Genomic DNA, 27850 nt, shown 5'->3' with positions numbered 1-27850 from the left:
ACCCCGGGACACATGTTCAAATCAGAATGGAAGTCATTTTATATTTATGTCAACAAGTAGTTTTATTATAAATACACATTTGCAGCTAAACTGTTTCAAACTCTTGTACATTTCACAGTCAGTGTTTGAAGCAGGAGTTGCAGAGGAATGAGTTAATTTCCTCCACATTGACTCCAGTGGAGTTGCACAGTCTGATCTCTTTAACTGCTTCTTTTCCTTTGTGCAAATAATAACAATACAAAGGCTGTTTCTGTGGTCAGCAGTGCTTTCAGTATCGAGGAAGTTGTCCACTTGAACAATAAAACTATTTGTCATTTGCGGCCTTAATGTAAAATCAAAAAATAGTGTGTTACAGGTGTGTGATGGTTCAATTAAATATGTTTAAATATGTCTACTCATTCATACAGTTCTGTAATAAAACAGGTGATTTATTAAGGAGTGCATTAAAATGCTCTCCTCCGACAGAGTGAAATTCTGCCAGCAAGCACCCGGACGCCATCGTGCATATTTATTAACAATATCCCGAGTCAGAGAGACAGGGGTCCAGCTCGAGCCCAAACGTTTGTCCACTGAGGCCTCGCGGCAGCAGCTCCTGGCCTGGATGCTGAGAGACTCGGGACATCCCTACTCCGCCTTGTCGGTGTCCATCTCGGTCAGAACAGAGAAGCATACTTTCTGGATCACAATGCCGCTTTTAGCTAGAAGAGGAAGAGACAGGTGGAAGGTTAGTGTCACAGCTGTAGTTTAATACAGGGTTAAAAACTTTTCAGGTTGAATCCTGCTCCCGCCGCCCCCTCTTACCAATCAGTCTCCGTATCCACAGCGGCCTCTTGTGAGCCGGGGTGTAGCAGCAGAGGAAGTAAACCGGCACTCCTGAGAGGGCGATGCCGATGCCAATCAGGGAGTTGACAGTGTCGCTGTAGAGAGGCACCACCACCAGGAAGATGGTGAGGATGCAGAAGACGATGGGGTACAGTAGGCTGAGCTGAGGATGGAGGAAAGAGTGAGGGAGGAGAATGGTGAGATCCTGGTATAGATTGGATTTAAATATATAGATGAAAAAGTTGAGTTTTAATCACATGTACCTTTAGGGGTCTCTTTCGGTCCGGCTGCTTCCAGCGCAGATACAGTTGTCCTAAAATGGACAGGCCGACAAAGAACCAGTAGCTGAAGCTGTAGTAGTTGATCAGCCTGAAGACGTCCTCCACACACAGGTATATGAGAGCCATGACGCCCTGTAGGAAACAAGCTAAGAGTCAGATGACATGTTTAACAGATGACAGGAAGTAAAAGATGATGAGGCCTGACTGACGTTGAAGAGCAGGGCGGGGACAGGAGTGTAGCGGTGGACGTGGATCATGCACAGGTAGTCGGGCAGGTGGCCCTCCCTGGAGCCCACGAAGAACAGCCTGTTTGAGACACAAAATGAAGAAGTTTGGTGATTGAAACCTGAAAATTGGGGGTCGTTTGATAACACCGGAAACAACTGCTGCTCACCTGGAGGAGGCCAGGATGGAGGCGTTGAGTCCTCCGAAGCAGGACAGTGCTACAGCTAGGGGAATAGTCCAGTTCATCACACCGAACACCTGGTCTGCAAATGTCTGCAGAGAAAAGGAATGTTTAGGAAAAGCTGCACTTTGGGTGTGAAGCTTGACGTGAGACGACTCATGATGAGGATTAGAGGAACTTACCACAGCTACAGCATCACTGTCTAAGATGGCATTCATGGGGAGGACGGTGTAGTAAGCCACATTGGTCAGAATATAAATCACTGTTACGATGGGCATGGAAATGGCGATGGCCAGAGGCAGGTTCCTGCAGTTCACAGAAACAGACAGCAGAGGGAGACAGAGGAGATGAGACCAGAACTGTCACTGAGATTCAGGGTCTGTGAGGAGTCGAGAGCTGATCAGCTCCGTGGGTGAGGGAAGGATGGAGATTGGGATAAAGTGCAGTTGTTTGTCACTTAATCTGCCTGGGAACTCTGGCAGGGGCCTGTGATCCAATCACATGTGTAGTCGTGCTTATTTGATCAGTGTTTGACTGTGTGTATCAAAGAAAAAACCTATTTACCTTAATGTATGTACATTTTCTTGGTGACTATGAAGCGCACAAATCTGTGATCATGTTGTGTTCTACTATTGAAGTCTGAGAACCTGCTGCTCATCTCTTAAAGGGAAGGGGCAGTGGTAAAACCCATGTGACACAGATACAGGAAATGGCTTTATAAATGACACACTGGGAAAAAAAAAGCCCTCCTCACCTCTCGGGGTTCTTGATCTCCTCTGTGACAAAGTTGAGGGTGTCCCATCCAGAGTAGGAGAACAGAGCCGAGTACAGAGCCAGAGCAATGTCTCCTGGGTCCTGAGAGGAGCCATCAAACAGGTTCTCGAAGTTCTGAGTGTGACCTGGAAACACAAGTGAAGGGAATAAACTCCTGAGCTTTAGTGCAGCTTGATATAAAAGTGTTGTTGTTGTTATGTAGCCATAGATGTAGCCACCTTGTCCGATCATCACCAGGCCTGTGATGATGACGGCGATGAGAGCGATGACTTTGGCATAGGTGAAGAAGTCCTGGACGCGGGTGCCCCACTTCACATAGGCACAGTTCACAAAGGTCAGCAAACCTGTGGGTCGCACAACCAAAACACACCCATAAATATGATAAACAGCCACAGACATGAATCATTCATCGTATCTCGGTGGTGACATGTGCTCAGTGAAGTCTGAGTGTGCCAGCATGTTTCATGGGGGGTGGGGGGCTGATTTAAGGAAACTCTGCTGCTGACTCAAGCAGACCGGACTCTTGTTTGTCAGATGAGGAAACAGCTGAGTGCAGCACATACGAGCTCACACACTGAAACACACACACACACTGGGGTTCACAGGTACACTCATGGCAGTGAGATCCTCGTTAAACCCTGAAAAGGAAAATTCTGATCTGTCACCATTATCACTTATTGACACCACAACCTCAACTCCTGATAAGAATGAATCTAAACTTTTTGCTTTGAGTTCTTGGAAAACATGTTTTTTGTGCGACTTATCTGTCTTTGACTCATTATCAGCACATGATAAGCCTCCTGGTTCAAATAGCAGAGAATACAGAAAGTACTAAAGTAGATAAAGTGTTTCTTTCTATCACAAAAATCCCCTCAAGAGGAGTATTTCTTCTTATGTTCTTATCTTCTACTCTTCCTCCTGACTCTGCAAGTCTGATAAAAATTAACTGATAATATTAAAGTCACCTCCAAAGAAGCTGAGAGGACATATTTTATCTACATTAGGGTCGCACATATTGCTCTACTCTTTGCTTCGACATTGGCCAAATTGTTTTAAAAAAGAGACCAAAACAGATTACGTCGCTGCTACAATCATAACACTATCATCTCCCAACACTTTGACGGGTCGAGGATCATAACAAGTCAGTTCCCAACAGGACGCCCGCTCAAACACAACACCTCAGACAGAGGCGACCCGGCAACGAGCGATGGAGCAGGAGGCTTTGCCATGCGGAGGCAGAGGCGTGGTGTGTTGACAGTGAAAGTTTAGAAGGGTGGGAGGTGGAGGATCGGGTTTGGGGAGGGTTGGATGTCAGGTAGTGGAAGTCAAATGAGGTCCAGATGTGGGACGAAGACTCACATGCAGATCTGAACACTAGTGCTGCTGAAAAATGTTCAATTGTGATTAATTCTGTCATGTGACGCAGCGACCCGCAGAACTTTCTTTGACCTTTACACTTCAAACCTTTAAGGGTAAAGATCAATGTCAACATGAGGAACTCGCTGATGTGTAGAACTCCGTGTTAAAATGAGGGTGACCTGCCTAAATTTCACCCATCTTTAGCTTGGATTAGCTAAGAGTCATGCAGAACCTTCTAAAACTGCTTGAGGCCACTTGAAGGTGACTCCGAAAGTGATTAAGTCCCCCTTGACTTCCATGTTTAAATGGTTAATTTTGCAAAAGGTATACATATATCTACAGTTTTTCCTCTTTTAAAATTTAAAAGTTATTTTTAATATTTACTATTCAATTTTTTATTATTATTTACTTATATTACATTTAATATATTTAAAGCATGTTGCTAGTTAAGTATTTTTGTCTGCCTCATCTCCGAGCCCGCTTTTGGATTAGTCAGGAGTTAAGGAGTTGGGTGTTGTGCAAAACTTACAGGTACCTAAGCATTATATTTTATAAAAAAGTTTCAGACAACAATTAGCACAGTATCAGTTTGGACCTTGTCTGCTCAGCTGAAATGATATATTATAGCTAAATCAGAGTTAGGCACATGAGTTTCCATTGAGAGGAAGCAGGCTCAGTCCTGTGCTGGTCTCAGGTCAGAGTCTCCGTGCAGTGAGGACTTTATCTCACTGCTTATCACAGCATGGCACAAGTGTGTGTGTGTGTGTGTGTGTGTGTCCTGCAATTGAGGACAATACGTTTTATCTGAGAGATATGACCTTGACAAGGTCTCTGTGTGTCTTTGGCTTCCTGTCCTCGTGTGTGGTTGCCTGAGTGGCGGCATTTTGTTCCCTCTCAGGTTGCCGTGGTTAGTTTGATTAAAACAGTTTGTCAGCTCTGCTCTTTTCTAGTTACCTCAGGAATCTGGGCTGCATCCGTACACAAAGGTTACCTCGACCTTTATGAAAAGCTTCCCTGGTCAAAATGAAAAGCTGTGATTCATGTCTACACCGTGATTTCTACATCACTGTGCTGAGATTGAGTAAAATCCTCCTAATCACATTCAGGGTGGTTCAGTTCCTCTTTTCATCTGATGTGGGCGAATCTATTGGCTGCAGACCTGCTGACTGCAGAAGTACCGTCACCATTTTTCACTTCTCTAATCTCTAAACAGCTCACGTGTTTTGTCTTATATGTGAAAGTGTGTTGTCATCACTGACACTAGACCTCACTCACGCACTCCAAATGTGTACTTACATATACAAGCAGCAGCCAGCAGCCTGTTGGCCAGGTATGGAGCTATGCAGGTGGGGAAAATCGGCTGCACCATGTAGTTGGAGAATGTGATGGCTATGACAGCCTGGCTGGTCGGTTCGATGATCAGCAGCGACGTCCACAAGCGGATAAAGGCCAGAAAACCCCCGAAGGCCTCTAGGATGTAGGCGTACGAGGCTCCGGATTTGGTGATGGTGGTACCAAGTTCGGCGTAGCACAGGGCTCCGAAAACAGAGAAGATGCCGCCAAGGGTCCACACCACCAGAGAAAGGCCGTAGGAGGCACTGTGGATGAGAACGCCTTTGGGCGAGACGAAAATCCCAGAGCCGATCATGTTCCCCACGATCAGGCAGACCCCGTTCAGGAGGGAGATCTCCTTCTTCAGTTTCATAGACTCCTGTGAAGCTTCAGACTTCACGGATGGCGGGCCGCCATTTGTTGTCTCCTGTGTCGATGCAGGGCTGTAGGACGCCATTTGTTCGAGCGTGGCAGTTTGTTTATTAATTAGCAAAAAAAAAAAACAGTTACAGAATGAGATTTCAGTCACTATCAAAAGTTTTTCTTTCTCTTCGACTTGAGGTTGAAGTCTCAGATTTGTCTGCCGGCTATCTGTGTTTGCGTCCCGCCATCTGTGAAGGCAACAGACACGGTCAAATCAGTGATGCTGTCACCATGGAGACTGAATTATCATCAAGAAACATCGACATGACATCAACACGTTGCTTCAATACTTTCCATAACATATTTGCATCCCCCAGGTGCTAGTGTAGGAACAAAAAAATGTTGGATTGGAGAGCGGGTTTAGTGGATTGTAGAGCCATTAGGCCGCACAGCAAATGGCCTTTTAAGGTTGAGTGTATTGACAGAGAGGGAGAACGAGGGGGAGAGGAGCAAACATGCCTGAAAACACCGGCTCTTCGTTAGTAACCGTAAGCTAAAGGAAGAATGACTGACAGAGACATGCATGTTGTCTACACACACCACCTGCCCACAGACACACTTGCAGAATTTGAGTGTCAGCACACTGTGTGGTCACATGATTTCCAAAGTTCATTATCCTCAGCATGTGTGGAGTTCGATAATGAGTCAAACACATTGGAAAATATGCTCATTCACCTAGCATGCATGGCTGACTTTCAATGACATGATTCAGTTCCTTAAATCTGGTTAAAAAACAAAAAAAGTGAATGGAGTTTTGAATAGAAAAGCTGAGACACAAACCAAAAAAGTCTTTGTTTACACTGTTTGAGCAGTGATGAAAATTTAGAAACAGTTACACCTCATAAAGACAGATTCAGACAGAAAGATTAAAGATAATTTACCATGAGGACACACTGTCTAACCTAAGCCAGAAATTCATAATAAAAATCAGGCTCACATACCTTGATGCAGAAGCAGCAGGTCAGCAGCACGTGGATTCAAGAAGCACAGTGACTGCAGGAGTAGAAGAAGGACAGTACAATGGATTGAATACCCCTACATGTGAGACACACACACACACACACATATCGAGAGGCAAGGCTCTTACAGAAAGAGGGTACAAGGTCCGAAAGCTGCTGATAAGTGCTCTTCTTGAGTTAGGCTATTCAAGGTTACATCCTGGATCCGGGAAATCTATTTCTCTCTCCGTCTTTACTGTAGTTTTATAGGGACTGATCAATGAAACTAATATTGAATGACAATGCTGTGATAGAAATGGATGTGAAGGATGACACCTACCCAACCTTCACCACTCAGAATGAGCCTAACTAAAAATGTGCCCCCCAAAAAAACCGCTCAGATGATAACAAGGATAAAAAATCTAAGCGCAAACAAATGTCATATCAAAGTAAATAAGTCTGAACTCTCCCGTTTTAACAACATCAGCTGTTGTGAGGACTCACCTCCTCCAGACGCGCCTGCGCTCTGCTCCTCTCTGCGTGTCCAAGCAGCAGTCCTCATACAAAAACCTGTTGTTTTTCCCACTTTAATTCACCTCTTTAACATTGTTCTCTTTATCTGCTCCAGTGTCTTCCTCTCCAGTGTCTGTGCGCCGCTGCTTCCTCTTGTTTTGACTTTGCGCTGCTCAGCTGATGCGTCTTTTTATGCACTTCTGGTTTCAAACGCTTTACTGCCAGGGAAACGGCTCAGAGGAGGCGGAGGAGACCTAACAGCCCTCATTGTGTCTCCTGAGTGAGTTTCAGCACAAGTTTCTGGGTCATAATTAAATTATGTCGCACTTCAATCAGGTGTGATCATCAGTAAAGAAACGATGAGGCTGTTCCGTGATGCGTTCAGGGACATTCTTATGTAATACAGCTTAAATGTATATAATAATAACATTAATTAATTAATTAATTAATCATTAGCTTAGCCTATGGTGAAGAAGTAAAATAAGTATATATATATATATATATATATATATATATATATATATATATATATATATATATATATATATATATATATATATATATATGCATTAATTAATTAATGCATTATAACGCATTATATAACTATATAATAATGTATAACTATAAGTGCGTATGTAATTTAAATAGGTAAAATAAAAATGAGTTATTAATTTAACAGTTTAAAATTAGCTGTTGACTTGTTTTTTTGATCGCTTCCTACTTGTTTGCTCAACCTGTTAGCAAAGTAGCTAGCAAGCTAATTAGTGTAAATACTCTAATAGGAGTTAAAGTCTTGATGGAAAAATCTCATAATATGTAAAAGCAGTTAATAGTATATTTACTAGTTACTGTTTACACTTCATAAGAACTAACAAAAGTGTAGCTGAACCTACCTGCTAGCTTCCTACAGGCTTAAATTAAATCAAGCTCATTACTGTTAGCAAAGTAGCTAGCAGGCTAATCAGGTTCAGATAAACAAATTACAGTTAGACCAGAAAACACACAGCAGGTGTGATGTGTAATATATTTCTTTCTGCCCGGTAAGGCACAAACCTACATGTCTAAGAACTTTGAAGTAATAAAGTTTGACAACTGTTCATCTGCTGTATTGCAGATAAACATGGTCTCAATTTCCTGTTGTGAAAAACATAATAGAAACGTGCTGCCATTGTTAGCTTAGGTACAATCAGATTTTTGTGTCAGTGCATGACTGACAAATAAACCAGACATATAAATGACATATAAACCAGTTCTACAGGAGAGGTAACCTTAAATGACTGCTATAGAATATAAAAGATCAAACTCAGAAGTGATTCCCAAACAGAAAATATTATTAATCATTTGTTTGTTAAAAACTCATAGACAGCTGCTTTTTTATTTAATGTTTTAATGTTATCACGTGGCATTGTATTTGAGTAAGTACACTTTTGTTTACTCCCCATAACTGTGATGAAGTATGATGGATAGTCCTTGTGGACCATGGCTCCCTCTTGTGGACTTGATGTGTCTTGGCGTTTTCTTCATACTCTGTACTAGCTCCCAGTATGAAGTATTTAAAGTGTCATCAAACATCCAACAGGTATTATTATCAGGTTACATAATTCAGACCTTAAACAAAGGCAGAACCACATTAGTCCTCACTGAAACTGTTGCCACTGTTATACTGAAATCCATATAAATTATAGCTCATTATCTCTGATTCAAGGATGTCATGGTTGAATGGTAGCTTTAATTACCAGATCAAATGAATAACTGGTTTGTGTTGAGTCAATTTAATGTTGATGATCCTTATTATATGAAAGCAACATTTGCATAAACAATGACATTTAACACCTTTAACTAAAGCTGGTTGATGTCTAACAAAGAGTTGATTATTGATGAGTGGTTAATGTGATCAATCACCTCCACCTTTTTTTTCTACAAATATTAGATTGCCTTTGAATTGTTTTTGATTGAGACACGTCCCTTGTCACTCATGATCGCATGTGGACAAACTTCTCACACATGGCTCCTTTCACTCCTTTTGTCTTGCTCTCTGCCCTTGCCATTCTTTTCCTTGGTTACTGGTTGTCATGGTTTCAGGAGCTCCTGTAGGCTAAAAAAAAAAAAAAAGTGGAGGGATTAAAGGCGGCCATTTTGGGGACAGCTGGACCAGGTTGGTCCCTGTTGCCCCCTGTCCCACTCCCAGTCACTCTGGGGGGAAGAGGGGTGGTATTGTGTGAGGATTAGAGCTTCCTGTGTGTCAGCTCATTACATGGGGTGGTGGGGGAGTACATGGGGTGAAGGGGGTGATGGGGTGAGTAGAAAGAGTGAGGGAGAGAAATGAAAGAGAAAATGAAAGAGAGTGTATATGAAAGAGAGTATGACAGAAAGAGAGAGAGAGAGGGGAGGGAAAGCCGGGGGGGAGGAGGTGGCGGCCTCTACAGCTGCACCCTCAATCACACTCATACAGGCTCTGATTATCCTTTTCACACACTCAAACACACACACACAGTAGTGGGGGAACTGAAACATATTAAAAGACATTGAGGGCAAAAAAAGGCAGAATTAGGAGACAGCTAGCCCGGCTTCTCAGACAAAGGAGTCCCCAATCCAGACACACAGAGAACTGGAACAAACAAGAAAAAACTGACCAACAGGCTCACACACACAGAGTCATGCAAGCAGAATACGTAAACAGATAAATGAATTCACACAGGCCTAAACTGAGCCGGGACAAAAAGCACCGAACACAGACAAGCAACAAAACAGGTCCCCTCTTCACATTGCCATTGTTTTATTTATCTTTTACACATCACATGGGAACATATTTTGTCATTGCTACAAAAAAAATAAAAATAAAGGGACAGCAAAGCATACAAATACTAAACTGAGCTAAGCAGGAATGCAGTGAGTGCAGACAAATTGTGTAGAACACTCTCAAGTGCTTTGAGAGAGCAATGGAGGGGTGGGGTCGGGGTGAAGTTATAACGGACGGGGCTCATCTAGGTTGCTGGTTGAATGATGCACACAGCGCCAACAACAAAAACAATCATCAATAAGGTCATGTGCCACTAGCAAAAAAAAAAGAAGAAGAAAGAAAGAAAGAAAAAAGTGTACAGCTTTAAGTACAGGGCAGTAAAACTAACACAATCATCATCAATATTAATCAATATTATCTACAGCATTGCGGTTGTCATCATGCTTTTGTTTCAGTAGATGTTTCGGCAGCACAGGACACAGTGCAATTCACAGTGCAACTCAAACATGCATTCAGCAGCATCGCATTAAAAAACAAGGAAAGATAAAAAAAAAAAAGTCAAATGAAATCAAATGTAACTGCAGCTCATATTTAAAAAAAAACAAAAAAAACATTGGCCATTAATAATTTGGCCTGTTTTGGTATTGACTTCATTCTGGAAACAGCTTATACTGGTTGATATTATACAGTATGTGCTGAAATGGGTGTCTACAGAGAAAATCTCATACTGTCGATTCCAATCATAACAATGCTGTGCAGTGTGTCAGATAAGGCCTCACTGTGATCTTTGAAATACAAAAATACATTCCTAAAATACTACATTCACAAAGTTCTTGTAATGGCACTACATTATAAACTACATCTATCTAGTCTAATACAAAAGGTAAAAATATTATTTCGAGTTAACAACTCTAGAAAACACTTCTCATTCTATTAAAAAAAATACATTCCCTTGTCAGGACCCTTTAAAAACTGACTGCATCCATTCAACAGTACTAAGTGTCTATGCAGTAGCGTCCATAGCCTCGCCTGCTTCGTCCGAACCAGCATTGATTTCAGGAGGATCTGTGGCATCACCTATTTCAGAGGATTTAGCAAGTTCCTGCTTCTCATCCTGCTGTCCAGGGTTCTTATTGGCTGAGTGTGAACTGCGATCCTCTGCAAAGTCACTGTCATTGGTTTGAGCCTTGGAAGGGGTATTGGTCAGCACTCCAGGGTGAGTTTTCATATGCCCCTGTTGATAGGACACAACATTAAAATGAAATTCCACTTACAATTCATGATATTCTACAACAAAGATATGTCAGAAGTCCTTGCTATGTCTTACCTTAAGCCCGCTTCGACTAGCATACGCCTTTCCACAGTGGGAGCAGCTGTAGGGTTTGTCTGGGCGAGGAGGCTGGCTGTGCTGAGGTGCTGGTGCTGCAGCACAGGGCTCACGGTCCTCTGAAGCCTTGCCCTCCTCCGTCGGACTGTCCTTGTCCAGCTGTTGATCTTCTACTTGCTCACTAGGTGTGGTGGTTTCACTCTTCTCTTTAGTCTCAGCAGTGTCTTTCTCCTGTGGTACACTGCCACATTCCTCCCCTGTTTCTGGGGTAGCTTTAGGGCTGGCAGGAGGAGTGAGTGAAGGTACGGCATTTGCAGCTGGGGCTTTTGGGTTAGAAGAGGGACTAGATTTGGGCTTATCTGCAGAGCTGGCATCCTCATTCTTAACTCCTCTGTGCAGCACATCATTTTCGACAGCAGGCTTTGAAACACAGAGGGAAAGAGGGGTGTCATTGGCATCTGAATCATTATTCTCTACGGCCAAATGAGAGCTAGCTAAGGGTGCTTTGAAGGGGCTAGTGCTGCCCAGGTCAGCGTGGGTCTCCTCCTCAGAGGACACAGAGTCATTCACGGGGCTGCCATCCACAGGGGCGTTGTCTCCGAGATGCAGGGGGTCCTCCTCTCCTGCTGAGGGGGGATTATGGGTCAAGGGTGGACTAACACTGGGTGTTGAGCCCTCCGATTCCTCAGTCTTCACAGACGCGGCATCATTAGCAGCGGATTGCTTACCAGTAGACCTTGATTTGAGAGAATTCATTGAAGACTTGGAACCTGTAGTTAAGGCCAGTGGAAGGAGTTGCTGTGCTTTAGATGGGGAGCTAATAGTATCATTCTCACCATCATCAAAACTGGCAGCTTCTGTTTCGCCACCAACTCCAGGTGGCAACTCCTCATCAGGTGGTATCTGCCCTCCTAGGTGCAAGCGGATATGGTGCTGAAGAACCAAGGCATTAGTAAATTTACGTGGGCACAGTGGGCAGGAGTTCAGGGCACGGGCGTTGGGAGGCCTTGCACGATGAGTGGCCAGGTGGGCCCTAAGGCTGCCCTTTGTGGAGAAGGAACGACCACAAAGCTTGCAAGGAAACGGGCGCTCTCCCAGATGTGTGGCCTGGTGCAGACGAAGAGCTCTAGGGCAGCTGAGGACACGCAGACACACACCACACTGATTAGCAGCCTGAGCAGTGGGCAGAGAAGGGGTAGTAGTGGTAGTATTAGTGCCTGAACCAGAGACTCCCTGACTGGTCACTAGTCCTGCCACATTAGTACTAGGGCTGAGTCCAAGAGCAGCCAACATTTCCCTGCGATAGGCACTGGAGGTGGTGGACAGGTCATGACCGTGTGTGTCTCCGTTGGCATCAGCTGGGGTTTGTGAGGAAGTAGATGAAGAAGAGGTGGAGGTGACACCTCCATGTGGCTGCTTTTCAAGCTTCTGTACAAGCCGCTGCAACTTGGATGTATCTGAGGTCTGGGTGGAGGTGGTGGGAGAAGATGAGGAGGAAGACGTGGATGGTTTGGGGAAAGGTGGGAAGGGGAAAGGTAGCTGATGAGGTGAAGTTAGGTGAGAGGTGGAAGGGTGGCCTGGGGGCCGGAGAAGTGCAAGATGGTGAGGGGAAGTTCCTCCAGGAAAGAGAATTTTGGGAAGATGGGCCAACTGGGAGTATGGGGAGGTTGAATGGGGAGGAGTGTTTTCGTCAAATCGCTGCTGTTTTGCTCCTTTAAACTGAGAGGCCATGGAAGAGGATGAAGACGAAGGAGAGGAACCAGCAACAGTGCTAGATACACTGGCTGCAGCTGCGGCCGAGGCCCTGTTTAACTGTAGCAGCGAATGGGCTGTGGAGAGCAGTGCCATGTCCACTGAGGGGGGCAGAGGCAGGGAAGAAGGAGAGGGCCGAGTGGATGAGCCAGACAGGAATCCTAAAGCCATGCTCTCCGTCATCCCAGGAACGCTTCCTTTCACTCCATTAAATGACTCATCATCATCAGCCCGCCGTTTTCGCCTTCTCTGGATGACTCCTGGAGCTGATCCACTCTGTGTTTGCTCTGACAGCGCTGGAGGTAACAGGGAGAGTGACAGCTCTGGGTTCTGCTCTCTGTGTCGCAGGAAATGAGCCTTGAGATTCCCTCTAGTGGTAAAGCGGCTCAAGCACACTGGACACTGGTAGGGCCTTTCACCTGTGTGTGACCTCAGATGGATCTGCAGTGATGAATCACTACTCAGCACCTTCCCACAGAAACGACAGACATGCTGCGGGCGTCCAGATGAGGCAGAGGTAAGAGAGGAGCCGGACTGGAGGTCCTGGGAATGGCTGGTGTTAGAAAGTGGAGGAGTCGGAAAACTGATCCCATTGCTGTGACCAAATGAGGAGGTGTTTGATGATTTCTCATGGAGGTAGCGTGGTGGTAGGCCCAATGACAGGGACAGTGGGTGTAAAGAGGCAACAGAGGCGCTGATAGAGGATGAAAGAGAGGAAGAAGAGGATGATGAGGAAGAGGTAGAGGAGGATGGAGCTCTGCTTCCATTTACATGTGAAGTGCCTGATTTAGAGACAGCTGGTTGGGGGAAGAGAGAAGATGGAAGGCCAGTCAAAAGTGACGAGGCTGTGGTCACTGGAGTGGCAGTGGAAGGGTGTGTTGGTGATAAAGACGCCGCTCCACTTGACTTTGGGTTGCTGTCTCCACCGCTGGCCTGTGCATTATTATCTTGCCCAAAGACAGCCCCACCGAGCCGTAGAACATGCCTACAGATCTCCTCTGTTATCTGCATCTGATGGATTTGCCTCTGCTGTAAAACCCGCAGCTCCTCTAAAAGTACTGCCAGGGTTGGAGGCACCTGCATCTGCCCCTGCTCATCTGGGGAGCTGGAGGCCTGCTGCTGAACTGGACTGGAGCTGTCACGGTTAGGCAGCACACACTGAGAAGAGGAGGAGGTAGTGGTGGTGGCTGAACTGCCCATGGGAGGGGAGGTCATGGTGGAGTGAGAGTTGCCTTGGTGGGACAGGCTGTGGGAACTAGAGGTCTGACCCAGTGGAGAAGGCGAATGAGTCTGGGAAGACAGCGATGGGTGAGGAAAGTCTGGGGAGAGGGAAGAGTGGGTGTTGGGGAGGGATGTAGTGAAGGGGGCGATGTGGCTGGGCCAGTGGGGAGGAGGTGAGCTCTCGCTGGGTAAGGAGGGCGCGTGGAGCCCACCGGGGGATGGGCGAGGGGCCAGAGGCGGCTGGCAGTCTTGCAGAGAGGAGGGGGATGAGGATGAGGATCCTGATGAGGTCACTTCTGAGCCCAGAGACGTAGATGGTGACTTTATGCCCAGGTGGTCATCTAAGGATTGACAGAAAAAGGAAATTCCATGAATCAGTCCCACTGATCTAGTTTTGTGACTTCATTAAAACGTTCTGCTTTAGTTACAATGGGTGTTTGTTTCATTGCTTACAGTGATTGTTAACAAGTTTGCAAACTTTTGTGCATACCAAGAGATACTGTTACAGCATCAAATGAAATTCCTAGGAGGAAATGGCCTTGAACAAGCAAATAAACAAGTGGAAGAAACGCTGCAGTCTATGAGTCTTTGTGATGTCTTGTCTCAATCTGTGCTCTTCGGAGCAAAACTCCTCAAACATCTTGCACACACAAAAAAGCTTACAGACCACCTTGCTGCTATGGCAACACATTTTAGAGTACAATGGGCATCACCAAGACAACCCATAACCCCTCTTAACCCACCCCCTCCCCACAGCAGTTAACGTCTTTCATCTCCCTATTCACCCTTCCCCCTTACGTCACAGTGGAGGTCAAGGGTCAGGCCATGCTAAGGGTTCTGGGCACTGTCCAGACACTCTGATTGGTCAACTAATCTGACCTCTGCCGCTCAGGGGTCAAATTCTTTCAGAATCTTGAGCAGAGAGTGAGAAAGAGTAAAAAGAAAAAGAAGGGGGAGGGTAACAACAATGGAGAGACAAAACTAACTATTCCCTCCTGGAGAGATATAGTGATGGAATGAAAGACTGTACCTCTGTGAAATTCCTCCCCTGTGACTTATAAACAAACCTGAACCCTTTAGGGAAAAAAAAAACTCAATATAAACTTTCATTTGTTAAAATATACCTGCAAAGTCTGGTGTGTTAGTGTCTCACTAATACTAAGGCGAAAGCTAGACAGCTTTCGCCTCGACACTCTATGAAACTTTTTTTTTTCCTCATCCATCCGAACCCCCCCGACTGTGTAGGAGTATACAGTCAATAGGGCTGATGGGTGAGAAAGAGGGAGAATGAAAAGGGAGGGTAGTATTGAGATCAGGAAAGGGGGGGAAGAAGGGTGCATGAGGAAGAAAAGCATGGATGAAGAGCAAAAGAAGAAGAGAATAGAAGGCTGGACGATTAATCTTTACCAAAACACTGCCTTCCCCTTCCCCCCACCCATGCACCTTATTGTTAACAAATAAGAGAGTGCTCTAACCTAATCAAAGACCTCCAGCAGTCAGCACTGAGCAGCCTGTTGGTTTCCGAGAGGGCGAACAGCACATGAAAATGGCCACAGATGTATGTTGGTTAATCCTACTCTATTCACTTCACAAGGACAAGTTTATTGGCCCCGACCAAAGTGCCTAAGGCCTCAGTTTAGTGGGGCCCTTTGCACTAAATGACCAAGCAGGAGGGGAGCAGGGGATTCTTTGGCTGACAAGCTTAGCTCTGAAACTTTCTGGTCTCTCAGGTGTTGGTATGTGTTCAAGCAAACTTAAACCTTTATCCAAAAACTAAGGAGAAGGCATTTAATAACGACACACACACAAGTTCTGCTTTAGTAAAGAAGTTCCACACTCTAAATTCAAGAGGCAGTGTGCTGATATACAGCTTCTCTTTAAATAAATTCAAGGAAATGCATGCACAGTCGTAAAGATGTTTTCTCACCGTGAGATAGCAGCCTTGGGCCCCCCGGATCCGCATTAACGAGATGCTGGGGTCTCTTCTGCTTCCGGCGTGACATGATTCACGGCGAGTCAGACAGAGAGGGGGGCATCGGTCGGTTGAATGGCACCAGGCACGTTTTTTTTTTTTTTTTTTACGCACTCGGACAAGCTCCGGAAAGCATCCAAAGTTTAAATGTCGTGCAATTCCCGCAAGCTCTCAGCTATGAAAAAAAACTGAAGAAAACTAGAAAGGGAAGAAAAAGTTAAAGATGTTTGGAAGTCCGCCCGGCTGCACCGTGTCATATGAAGCTGCCGTGTGTGTGGCTGTTTCCTAAAGTCTCCTCTCCCCCCCAAAAAAAACTTGTCCAATTTGCGCCCCTCCTCTCCTACTGCTGCCCCGCTGCATGCACACATACAGAGAACAAACACACACACACACACACACAGAACCACTCCTTGTTCTATGATATTTGCATTTCAATGGCGTGTAACACACAGCCTTCCCTGCTTCTCTCTTTTCTCTTTCTCCCCCATGCTTTATTTTTCTTTACGCAGCTATAAACTTTCAATAAGAACATGACAATAGCCGCTGGATGGCTAAAACAAATTAAAATGGGCGTAAGATTTGTCTTTTTTTTGTTAAAGATAAATGTTTTAATCATTGCAATGAGAGGAAAGAATGATGGTTTGTGGAATTAAGACGCACTAACGTGCGTAAAATTAATCTAACAGGTGACTTATCAAACAGGTAATAGGGCCCCTTATTATATGCGCAATAAATAATGAAATCAAAAACAATTGACTGGCAGGTAGTTTCAATCAGCAAGAGTCAAAACGTGTTTCCACAGTGTTGTTGTTGTTGTTGTTATTGTGCGCCATGACGCGCCTACAGGCGATGATTCTGCCCTTTGATTTCCATATAGGGCCAATTATGAACAGCAGAGCTGCTGAGAGGCCACACATCCATTCCACATGCATGCATGTAATTCATGTGTTATCACCGAGCGCATAATACCCCCCCAACCCTCCTCACCCTCCTCACCCACCCCACCAGAAAAAGCATCTTACACTGGAGCTCTATTTAAAAGGCAGAGAATAGATGGGAATCTTTGACAATGGCGTGCTGGACACAGTTGAGTGAGCATCTCCCCTCTCTCACTATGAACCCCCGGATCCACTGCAGCACAGCACAATGCCCCTCTTTCACCCCCCGCCTTTACTCCTGTACCACGTGGAGAAATGGATAAAAGCAAAGAGAGAGAGAAAAAAGTGGGAGGAGGAGATGGTGGTGGTGGTGGTGGTGGTGATGGAGGAGGAGGAGGAGGGGGTGCTGTATTTAAGTAGGTGTCTCACTTTATACATATAATCCGGCCATGTCCACTCATGGCTGTGTGACAAAATGGTGCTCTGTTATATGGTTTACAGTTCATAACCTCCACTCAGACTTCAGCTTTTAACATCACCTGTTTCCCACTTATTGTCATTTAAGTTGCTCATTCTCCATTGTCTGTGAATGCGGCGCAACACAAAGTGACTAGTGACAGAAGTCATTCAGCCACTTTTAAACACACATTTAGAGTTAAAACCTGAAAATAAAAATACAAGCGTTGAATTAAAGTTTTATAGAACACATTTTTGGGGGTTTTGTTATTGATTACAAAAAACAAAAAACAATATAAGTTTGTATACTGAGCAGAAAACCAAGCAATAAAGGTTTGTGAGCAGTTGTTTTCACACAGTACCGAGCTGCTCGTGAACACATCTCAATTTTTGACGATGGATATAACGCGTGCTGCAATCAGCCAATCAGATCACAGGATTTTTTTATTAACGTCGCCACCTGTTGTTTCCGGTTGTTTCCTGCAGAGGGAAAAATTAACCGGTAAGTCTCTTCAATTTCTAGTTAAAAACAACAATTTTTTAACTAGATAACGATAATATTGGGGTAATTTATTGTGTAGAGAACAAAATATATCATTCTAAGGCCCAGTTTTTTTTAAAGGACAGCCGTCATTGCGGTTAAGCTAACTTTGTTGCATGTACTAGCTAACCCGCCAGTGCTAGCATCTACCAAGATGTAGCTTAAATATATTTCCTCTAAATAGAGTTGTAGTTAGGCTGTTAAATGTTAAAACAGATTAAGATATAAAGAAAATCGACTACCTTACAGACTCAGCACAGTGACCAGGGCTATTATTTTTGAAGTATCTTTATTTGGAACTAATAAATAAATTAAATACTCCTGAAATGTGATAAAATTTTTCCAACTCAAACATAAGTATTTTCAGCGTTTGCTGTCATTTGTCATCATGTTTCCACAGTTACATCTCCACAGTCATGGCCATGCCCCTCTGTGACGACACCCTCCTGTGTAATTTCCCCAAGTGTCGGAGCAAGTTGAGCGGCTTCGCCTGGGTCACGGCCTGCTCACATGTTTTCTGTGATCAGCACGGGTCCGGTGAGTTCAGCCGCTCCCCTGCCATCTGCCCAGCCTGCTCATCTGCACTGTCAGGGAAGCTGGACATTGTCAGGACGGAGCTGTCTCCCTCCGAGGAGTACAAAGCCATGGTGCTGGCAGGTCTGCGACCAGACATCGTTCTGGATATCAGTGCCCGGGCTCTGGCTTTCTGGAGCTATCAGGTTAAATATCTGTCTGTGTGAACAGCACATTAACACAATGTGCCAATGTCAAAATGTCACGCTCTGTGTTGATAGGTTCATCAGGAACGTATGTATCAAGAGTACAGTCTGTCACGGGCTGACACACAGCTGAAGCAGATGGAGAAGATGTTGACCCAGCAGAACCAGAGCAGAGAACTGGAGCTCAATGCCATGAGGGGGGAAATTGCCTCCCTGAAGAAAGTAAAGTGCTTCTGTCATCATGATATGTGACAAATTTTGAAATTTATGGCCTCAGGCTTCATTCTGACCTTAAAAATTAACCATTTTTTCTGCTTCTTTATTGTCAGGTGATGGAGGAGTATAAGAGGAAGTACAGTGACGTGTCTGAGAAACTGATGGAGAGGAACAGACAGTACCAGAAACTACAGGGCCTGTACGACTCTCTGAGGCTGCGCAACATGGTGGTGGGGGTCGGGGAAAGAGACGCACTGCCTCAACATGTGCATCCAGACTTCCACACTGGTAATAACACCATACTGGTCTTCAGTCTTTGTCTTTAAAATCCACAAACTCTTCTTGCACATTTTAGGAAAATCAAATGGAATATAATCTATAGATTATAGATAGATTAATAGATTAGCCACTGAAACAACAAGTCAGTGAATTGATCATCTTACATGTCATTTCTATGATGATTAATTAAAGGAGGAAGGAAGCACAGTAAGAATAATGTTGAGTAACACAAAGGAAGACACAGCTGTAGGCATCAACCAAAAGAGCCAGTCATCGAGATAGAACAGCAGGAGTATTGAGGTGACTGGCTGTGTCAGGGAATTTTAGTCAGAATAACAATGAAGGACATCCGTCAAACTCCCATGTGTGTTTGTCAACCAGTGTTGGCTCGGCATGCGACTCCCCAGAGAAGCCCTCCATTCCTCTCCCTTGGTCCTGACGGGGGCAGTCGATTCTTTTCCTGCCTGGAGGCCGATGCTCCAAAGATGTTCTTCCAGTTCAACTCTCCTGACGCAAGCCGGGCCTTCGTCAGCAAGCACTGAGATCAACAGGTTTCTATTGGTGTTGTGTGGTGGTGTGATGTTAAAAAGTGTTCGACTCAAATGATTTTGGATTGAAGTCGATAGGTTATGTATTAATTCCTGTCTTTGAACATGTATGCTAGGTAAAATAGATAAGTCCTGCAGTCTTTATGTGTGATCAGTATCTGCTGTAAGACCAGTTTATGTTTTTTGATCTGTGATCTGCACAAAGCAGGAGTCAAAACTGAGCTGTTGATTGGTTCTTTATTGGAAGGTGCGATGAGTTTGTCACTGCATAGTAAACAACCAAAGCAGCTGGTAAACTGTCTAACCTCAGATAACAAGTCTTTTGGAGCAGTTTTAATGAGAAACAATCTAAACAATGACCACCAGCAATTTCCTTTCATTTCCATGAAAAGACAATAGAACAGCTACAAATAAATAAATGAATCGCGGCCGAATTCCATTTGGTTTTTGTCCGTTTCAGATTGTTTTGTGTGTGCTGACTTGGTCATAACATTACAGACCTGTGCTTTGTCTACTGTGACAAATGTAAGGTCTGGAATGGCTCTTTAATATCGCAAGCCATTCATATCACATTTCTGCAGTACTTAAAACGTTTTTTACGCCGTACGCCGCAGAAAACGCCGTTTTCACGTCGTACTCTAATATTCTAATGATCTCTACCCTATAACTTGCTCAGCCACTGCAGTTCACTATTTATCAGCAGAGAAGAAGGACGGACCGCACTGATTCAGCATCGATCTCCTTTGCTGTATCACTTCGGTCTGAGTCATGCAAAGCTTTCATTTCTCATGAAAGAAATCAACTGAATTATGTTGACAATAACATTTGTTCTACTTACTCCTAATCTCTCTCTGAAATGCCCCCAAAACAGGTTGTTAACAAACAAAAAAGCACTGACTGATAAGTGCACCGCAGTGGGTGAGGAATTTGTTGTATTTGTTGTAATATTACATTCAGAATAATCCTGTAGCTGTGGACTGAAGTGATACAGCAAAGGAGATCGGTGCTGAATCAGTGCGGTCCGTCCTTCTTCTCTGCTGATAAATAGTGAACTGTAGTGGCTGAGCAAGTTATGGGGCGGAGATCATTAGAATATTAGAAAACGCCGAGCTGCGTTATAAGTGGCTGTTTGGAAACTGTGAAAACACCGTACGGCGTATGACGTGAAAACAGCGTTTTCTGCGGTGTACGATTTGAAAAAAACAGCGTTTCTTTTTAGGGTAAACTGAAGTCACAAAATTAGTTCAGTTACAAAAAAACTGTCCGGTCCTAGAACAACATAGTACAAAAAAATATTTATAAATATGAACACATGTAACAGCTAACCTCTATGTACAAAACAACACAAAAGACAGGAACATTGCCTTTTTTTCTAATCGTGGTCCTCTCGCTTTTAGCACAGTTTACTCGCTTTGAGCCTTGTAGCTGACGTAGGCTGCACTCTGGCTTTGGCTGTTTTGCTTCTTGCCGTTGACGATGAGCAGTAGTGGAGAAAGCACTTGTATACTTCTAAAGTCAAATGACTGTTGAAGAGAAAAAGGAAAGTCAGACACGCAAGACATTGTTGCTGTGCGAATTCTGAACATGTTACAGAAGACACTTACCTTATCTTTATGCGTTATACTGTGTCGTTTGAGTTGAGGTTCAGGAATGACGACAGAATCACCTATTAGGACGCCCCAGCTGTTTGCTGTGTTGTACACCATCACAACTATACAAGTCTCTTCACTGTCCACCATTCCAAATGTACTGAGGAGACACAGTATGTAAGATTAACACCACCAGCATATCTCATGGAATGTGGACAATGTCACAGCTGTACTTACAAGGCTGTGCGACCATCAGAGGCCAGGCTGAACACCACCTTTCCCAGGGCAGCTACGCCAGCATTGTGGCCTTGCACTAGAGAGGAAAGAGTTCTAGGCTCCAGGCTGCCGATGCGGCCAGCTGGGGAGCGAAACTGAGGAGATGAGCAAGGACCCAAAGCTGATGTGTTGAGCTTTGAAAGCATTGTCCGTAACTGGCGAGCTTTCACTTTGCCCTGAACACAGAGAGGGCCTGAAGGTTAAGGGATGGACAAGAGATAGTGCTGCTTTTTGCTGCCACCTAGTGGTGAAAAGTGGGTTTGCCAGTTTGATGAGAGAATAATTTATGAACATGTAAGCCAACGAGGCATATTTTAACACGTGTTTATGTCACGATAATAATATAATAATATTTACTCCCAATAAATGACAAACTACATGGTTAAACCATCATTTTCACCTTCCTATTTGGGGGTGTGTACATATTATAACATAGGCTTCTGTTACCTTGTTCTGAATAAGTTGTGTCATTTTATCCAGATACTCCAGCAATTGTGTCTCCCTCTCTTGTGGTTCTGCCCAGCCCGGATCAAGTTCTGCAGCCCGACTGTAGCCACCGAGCGCAGACATGAACATCTCCTCAAACTGGAACAGAGTGGCTCTGTTGAAATGCAGCTCTGGGTAACAAGAGGCAGCTCTGTCCACTTTTTCCTGTGGAGGGGTGAGACGGGAAAATCAGAGAAATGCAAATTGTTTTTTTGTTTGTTTTTTTAACTATGCAAATATGCTGTGTGTTTACTCACAGACTGTACATAGGCGCTTAGTGCTTGTTGAGAGAACTGTGGATTTTGCCCACAGGTGAAGAAGAGGGACAAATAAGCATTTCCCATTATATCTGTAAAAACAATAACATAAAAAAAACAATTCATGTTTTACAACGGCCAAAATGAGGGCTTCCTGATTGCACTGCCAATCCTGCCTCTACTTACACCAAGACATCCCGTCTGTGTCGTCCAATTGGATGGCTTGTCGAGCCATATCCACGCTCTCCAGCACCTGCTTCCCATGTACGGTGCTGTCTGCTGCTGGCAGCTGCCTCAGCACCATAGACAGGTTACGCAGAGACACTTTGTTCTTGCTCTACAAAGATGAAAATGAGTTAGTAATATAATAATATTGCAAGCTAGCATGAAGAAAGAGGGATTGAATAGGACTAAGTGGTTCCTCTGTTTCGATACCTGCTGCAAGGCACCAGTGAAGCAGTTCTTGGCACCAACCAGGTCTCCTTTTTTCCAGTACTGTTCCCCCAGTGTGTTCCAGCCCTCGATCAGGCTAGGATCTAACTTCACAGCACGGGAAAGGCACTCTTCCGCTTCAGCACTGAAGTCCGGTGCAACATTCAGACACCTGCCCTTCAGCAGCAGAAACTCTGCCTTGTGTTTAAAGCTCTCTGTTGGAATTGATATACAGTAAAAAGAGTTGTACGAGACAATAAAAAAAAATCTAATGGGTTATTTTGGAAAACACACCACTCACCTTCTTTCTCCTGCAGCTTCTTTAGCACCTGTTCTACCTCATGTGCTACATCACTTTGTTTTCTTCCAGCGTCCTCCACACTGTGAGTCACAAAATAACTGTCTCGAAAATTATACAGTTCATCCACGAGGCCCTGTGCAGAAAATAAGGTCATATTTTAGCCTGTCGTATATCATCTAGTGGCACTATTACTATCAGTATTAGGTAGCTGGATTTTAGCGCGTTGCCTTAGGCATTCACATAACATAATTATATCTATATATTGCTTAAACACCTAACAGTATTAAATAGAAAAGCTGCACAATGAAAACAGGTTTGCTAGCATAATAGCTGTTGTAGTTGTTATAGCAACGACTCGTTTTGTAGACTTCCTGCAAGGAACGTGAAAATCATCTGGGGAAAAAAAATCAACATATAAAGCCTATAGGTCCAGGGTATCCCTGAAAAAAACAATTTATTGCGATTTACCTTCATAATTTCCAGTTCGTTTGTTTCTTTGACAGGCTTGCCGCTCTTGTCCTCCGCCATCTTTGTTAGCTTAGAGCAGCTCTGTAGCGACAATTTGAACCGAACGAGAGGACACAGAGCAGCGACTTATAAAATAAGTGCTGGATGTACAAAGACTTTATGCTGGCACAGGACAGCCATCCCCTTCAGGACACATCACTCAAGTTTTGGCACAGAGGAAAGAGTATCTTTGATGCCGGAAGTTGGAGTAGTCCGTTCACAAAATGAGTCCGACATAGAAAATTAAAATATGGTTTGTTATGTTAAAAAATAAAACACAAGGACAAGCTCATTTTTCTTCTCAGAATATTATATTATTACTTTAAATACTACTTTTGCCATTAGCAATCGATAGCACAGGTTTAGAAAGCAGGAACGTTTAATTTTACAATATAGATGCGGGCCGGACCCTTTTACGTTGCGTACAATACATACTTCGCTCCAGAAAGGGCGGACTGTGGAGCAACTTTTCTGTAGACGATTCTGAGTAAGACCATTGTCGGGTGTTTGAGGTGGCGGTGAATCCAACACGTCATGTCGGACACATGGAGCAACATCCAGGCGCACAAAAAGCAGCTGGACTCGCTGCGGGAGAGGCTGCAGCGGCGACGGAAAGACCCGGCGCAGCTGTCTGCGGGTACGTTCAGGCCGTGAGCGGCAGCTAAACAGGCATGAATTTGAAATGAATGGAAAAAGTGTGTCCGAGTTATGATATAGTATAATATAATGTAGTGTTGGAACCGGCGATGCCCGTCTATACACCAGAACAAGTACAACGTTGTTTACAGTGGAGTCTGCGGGGGCCCCCATCCAACCATTGTTCATCACAGTTATGTTACAAATAAGCTGACACCAACAAAAGTTGATGGTTCATTTTAAGCCTGTGCTAAATTTGTATCCAAATTTCATTTGTATTGCTTTTTGGTGTGACCCTGCAAGTCTAAACCTGCAAAATTTTAGACCTCAACCGGAAATCTGTTGTTCCCTCAGATGGTGGAACCAGCACAGATAGTTCCACAGCCAGGAGTGACAGCCCTGCTCCAGCAGCTACATCCACCTCTCATGAGGAAACAGAAAAACCGCCAGACCCGGAACTGGAAAAGAGGCTTCTGGGATATCTCTCAGATCTGAGTCTCTCAATGCCAATAGATTCTCTTGCCATCACAAATGAGCTCAACATTGTGAGTCTCTGTCCTAAAATATAGAAACTTACCCCTGAAAGAGGTGTGTTTTTTTACATTTGCTGATGTGTATTTCTCATTACAGTCTGAATCAGCTGTCAGTCATGGGTGCATCCAGAGTCTGCTACACAAATTCTCAGCTCAGGAGCTCATCGAGGTCCGACAGCCCACCTCAACTTCCTCTTCTACAGCTTCCTCCTCCACAGTTGTCATAGCTGTGGACCACACGAAGCTATGGCCCATGATCGGGTCTACGCCTGGAGCTCAACGGACCGGAGTCAAGAGGAAGGCAGATGACCAAACCCACAGCAAGAGAGCTGCAGGCTTCTCACCCTCGCTTCAGAGCTCTGCCTCTCCTCCACATTCGTCAACCACCTCATTGACACCGGCTTCCTCCTCGCAGTTGGCAGGGCCTTCAGCATCAGGGAGTGGAGCTGAGAAGAAAGGCAGGAGCAGTAAAAGCCAGTCTTCTCATATGGACATGGAGATCGAAAGTCTTCTGAATCAGCAGTCCACCAAGGAGCAGCAGAGCAAAAAGGTAAGGACCCGGTCGTTATTTTTAATCGCTTAACACTGACGCAGACTAGTTTAGAGCTCAAGTTAATGTTATTTATTTTCAGGTGAGCAGAGAAATTCTGGAGCTGTTGAACACCAGCACGGCCAAGGAGCAGTCCATCGTGGAAAAGTTCCGCTCTCGTGGTCGGGCTCAGGTCCAAGAGTTCTGTGATCATGGGACCAAAGAGGAATGTGTTCGCTCTGGAGACACACCACAGCCATGCACAAAGCTACACTTCCGGTCAGTCCCTGCATTTTTTCTATTTATCAAAACAAAAGCACAGACACACACAGATGTCATTAAACACAAAATGCACACAAAGAAACTAACAAAGGATTTTGCTTTGAGTTAAACTGTTAAAGCATGGCCCTGAATGCTAACAGTAAAAAGCTATTTTGGCCAGAAGATGGCACTGTATCCTTGATAAAATACCAAACTGATGTCAGAGAGCACATTTTTGACTGTTTTCTGTTACTGCCTGGTGCACATAATGTAGAAAAAGTATACCTAAAAGCTGCTCGTTTCACATACAGGTTTTATTTTAATTAAATTGAGATTCACCTTGATGTCTTAAACCAGACAGACAGGATTGGAACCTGTCCTGATCATACAGTATGAGATGTTCAGTTGTGAGATTGGTGTCACGTGTCGCTTTGTCACGCTTTGAATTGAATACAGACATCTTGTGTACCCTTTGTTGTCAGCCGGCATGTTGCGATTTACACGGGACTTTCGAACGAGCCGTGGTAATCTTTTTGCGTGCATTATATATTTTCCGTAACGCAGTCGCATCATCAACAAGCACACAGACGAGAGCCTCGGCGACTGCTCCTTCCTCAACACATGTTTCCACATGGACACTTGTAAATACGTCCACTATGAGATCGACTGCCCTCCAGAGGCTGAGGGAGGCCTGCTGGGGCCACAGGCTGGCACCGCAGAGCTCGGCCTCCACGCAGCGGACGCCGACAGCAACGTGGGAAAACTCTTCCCTTCGCAGGTGAGGAAGAAGAGACATGATTGGACAGGATGGTGTGAGACAGAATGAAGGGATAACCAGATGTTTTTTTTCATGCTTTTATTCCCAGTGGATCTGCTGTGATATCCGCTACCTGGACGTGTCCATACTGGGGAAGTTTGCGGTAGTGATGGCCGACCCTCCCTGGGACATCCACATGGAGCTGCCTTATGGAACTCTGACGGACGATGAGATGAGAAAACTTAACATACCCATGCTGCAGGACGACGGTTTCCTCTTCCTCTGGGTCACCGGCAGGTAACCGAAGCCTTGTCACTTTCCACATAACTTATTGCCATGTTGACCAATCAGATGGCAGCCTGCTGGTTCTTCCTGACCTTTGCTCCTCAGCATAGAGGTGGAGAAACTTTACATTTATATGTAAACAGTGTCTGTACTATTTTGGTTGTCCTTGAAGCTAGATAGATAAGAGTATGGCCTGTGTTGTTTTTGTACATGTACATTTCCAGTTATCTAGAAAACACATTCTTCACTCTTACAGGGCTATGGAGTTGGGAAGAGAGTGTCTCAGCCTTTGGGGGTAAGAATCATGGTCACTATGATCTTAATATGTGAACATGATGACATTTCTATACACATTTTGATTAAAATCCATTCGTTACATATATGTCATTCTAGTTTCCACTTTTATTTCACAGCTATGAGCGAGTTGATGAAATCATTTGGGTGAAAACCAACCAGCTTCAGAGAATCATCCGCACCGGCAGGACGGGTCATTGGCTGAACCACGGGAAGGAGCACTGCCTGGTAGGTCTGCAGCAGGGTTGAAGAACGTCGCCTCCAGCAGCCTTTGCTTTCTTGTATGATAATTCTTGGCTGCGAAAGAGCTGGAAGGTGGTTTTAAACAAGTCTGAAGTAAAATCATGTGTTCGTCTTTAGGTGGGTGTGAAGGGAAACCCACAAGGGTTCAACAGGGGCTTGGACTGTGATGTCATTGTGGCTGAGGTAAAGCACCACATCATCATCTGTCATCCATACAGTTGTTACCCATGATTCCTTGAGGTTGATAAGCGTGCACACTCTCTCAGGTCCGCTCCACCAGTCATAAACCCGATGAGATCTACGGCATGATAGAGAGACTCTCGCCCGGCACCAGGAAAATTGAGCTCTTTGGCCGACCTCACAACGTCCAGCCCAACTGGTAAAACACTCATCATGTTTTCAAAATGCCTGTTTGAACTGTGAAGGACATATTTTTAAATTTTGAATTATTCTGTTTCCCTCTAAAGGGTAACACTTGGAAACCAGTTGGATGGCATTCACCTGCTGGATCCTGAGGTTGTGGCTAGGTTTAAGAAGCGTTATCCAGATGGCGTCATCTCCAAACCCAAAACCATGCAATAATGATGTCACTAGTAGTCACATGTTCAGACAAGTTTTGTTTATAGACTGTTTTTTAAATGTATGGGTTTTTTTATATACCTGTGAACAACTGTTTTTTAGTAAACATTGTCATCAAGACAATTAAAACCATGTGGAGAAAGAAATAATTGTTCACATTTTTAAAAAAAAGACAGGAGACACTTTAATGCAAATTTCTTTGTTATTATGTGAGTAAAGGATTAAGATGCGTCTCTTTTGATGCGCTGTGGTGTTAAAAGTGATCATTAGTCGTGTTGGGATCAGCACTTAAATCTGTAACTGCTCATTTTAGGCAGAAACAGACCACTGTGTACATAACAATCTGCAGTGAGACAAAAGCAGGGCTGTGGACTAAACCTAACAAAGA

At 44.4% G+C, this 27850-nt stretch overlaps 5 protein-coding genes across 7 annotated transcripts; 2 read left to right on the top strand and 3 right to left on the bottom strand.

The window, feature by feature from the left end:
* Positions 1 to 36: 36 nt before the first annotated feature.
* On the bottom strand, positions 37 to 7127 carry slc7a7 (solute carrier family 7 member 7). 3 transcript variants are annotated; one of them, XM_028429212.1, is made up of 11 exons: positions 6840 to 7127; positions 6339 to 6390; positions 4939 to 5585; positions 2502 to 2627; positions 2264 to 2408; positions 1692 to 1815; positions 1498 to 1601; positions 1313 to 1409; positions 1086 to 1235; positions 802 to 985; positions 37 to 698 (listed from the first exon to the last, which is right to left on the bottom strand). In XM_028429212.1, exons 3-11 carry the CDS (start codon positions 5429 to 5431, stop codon positions 625 to 627), a joined length of 1497 nt encoding a protein of 498 aa, XP_028285013.1. In that variant the 5' UTR covers positions 5432 to 5585; positions 6339 to 6390; positions 6840 to 7127; the 3' UTR covers positions 37 to 624. The 3 variants fall into 3 exon arrangements, with proteins under 3 accessions (XP_028285013.1, XP_028285011.1, XP_028285012.1); XM_028429210.1 differs by having other exon boundaries at positions 2264 to 2627; XM_028429211.1 differs by lacking the exon at positions 6840 to 7127 and adding an exon at positions 6485 to 6783 and having other exon boundaries at positions 2264 to 2627.
* A 3464-nt stretch (positions 7128 to 10591) lies between these two features.
* si:ch211-212k18.5 (sal-like protein 4) lies at positions 10592 to 15937 on the bottom strand. Its single transcript, XM_028429422.1, has 3 exons — positions 15816 to 15937; positions 10916 to 14229; positions 10592 to 10822 (listed from the first exon to the last, which is right to left on the bottom strand). Exons 1-3 carry the CDS (start codon positions 15889 to 15891, stop codon positions 10592 to 10594), a joined length of 3621 nt encoding a protein of 1206 aa, XP_028285223.1. The 5' UTR covers positions 15892 to 15937.
* A 2214-nt stretch (positions 15938 to 18151) lies between these two features.
* On the top strand, positions 18152 to 19491 carry ccnb1ip1 (cyclin B1 interacting protein 1). The gene is made up of 4 exons (XM_028429584.1): positions 18152 to 18454; positions 18530 to 18676; positions 18784 to 18958; positions 19331 to 19491. Exons 1-4 carry the CDS (start codon positions 18152 to 18154, stop codon positions 19489 to 19491), a joined length of 786 nt encoding a protein of 261 aa, XP_028285385.1.
* A 224-nt stretch (positions 19492 to 19715) lies between these two features.
* On the bottom strand, positions 19716 to 23530 carry ttc5 (tetratricopeptide repeat domain 5). The gene is made up of 9 exons (XM_028429295.1): positions 23307 to 23530; positions 22839 to 22971; positions 22541 to 22752; positions 22292 to 22442; positions 22106 to 22197; positions 21810 to 22013; positions 21324 to 21538; positions 21102 to 21246; positions 19716 to 21020 (listed from the first exon to the last, which is right to left on the bottom strand). Exons 1-9 carry the CDS (start codon positions 23364 to 23366, stop codon positions 20901 to 20903), a joined length of 1332 nt encoding a protein of 443 aa, XP_028285096.1. The 5' UTR covers positions 23367 to 23530; the 3' UTR covers positions 19716 to 20900.
* Positions 23531 to 23778: 248 nt separating this feature from the next.
* mettl3 (methyltransferase like 3) lies at positions 23779 to 27608 on the top strand. Its single transcript, XM_028429551.1, has 11 exons — positions 23779 to 23982; positions 24336 to 24526; positions 24612 to 25064; positions 25147 to 25322; positions 25869 to 26082; positions 26171 to 26358; positions 26603 to 26641; positions 26760 to 26868; positions 27001 to 27066; positions 27150 to 27262; positions 27351 to 27608. Exons 1-11 carry the CDS (start codon positions 23880 to 23882, stop codon positions 27463 to 27465), a joined length of 1767 nt encoding a protein of 588 aa, XP_028285352.1. The 5' UTR covers positions 23779 to 23879; the 3' UTR covers positions 27466 to 27608.
* The last annotated feature ends 242 nt before the right edge of the window (positions 27609 to 27850 follow it).

This window comes from Parambassis ranga, chromosome 18 (assembly GCF_900634625.1).
Source record: "Parambassis ranga chromosome 18, fParRan2.1, whole genome shotgun sequence".
In the NCBI taxonomy this organism is placed as follows: domain Eukaryota; kingdom Metazoa; phylum Chordata; class Actinopteri; family Ambassidae; genus Parambassis; species Parambassis ranga.
The sequence above is the reverse complement of the archived record's forward strand: the minus strand, read 5'-3'. Positions and strand labels throughout refer to the sequence as shown.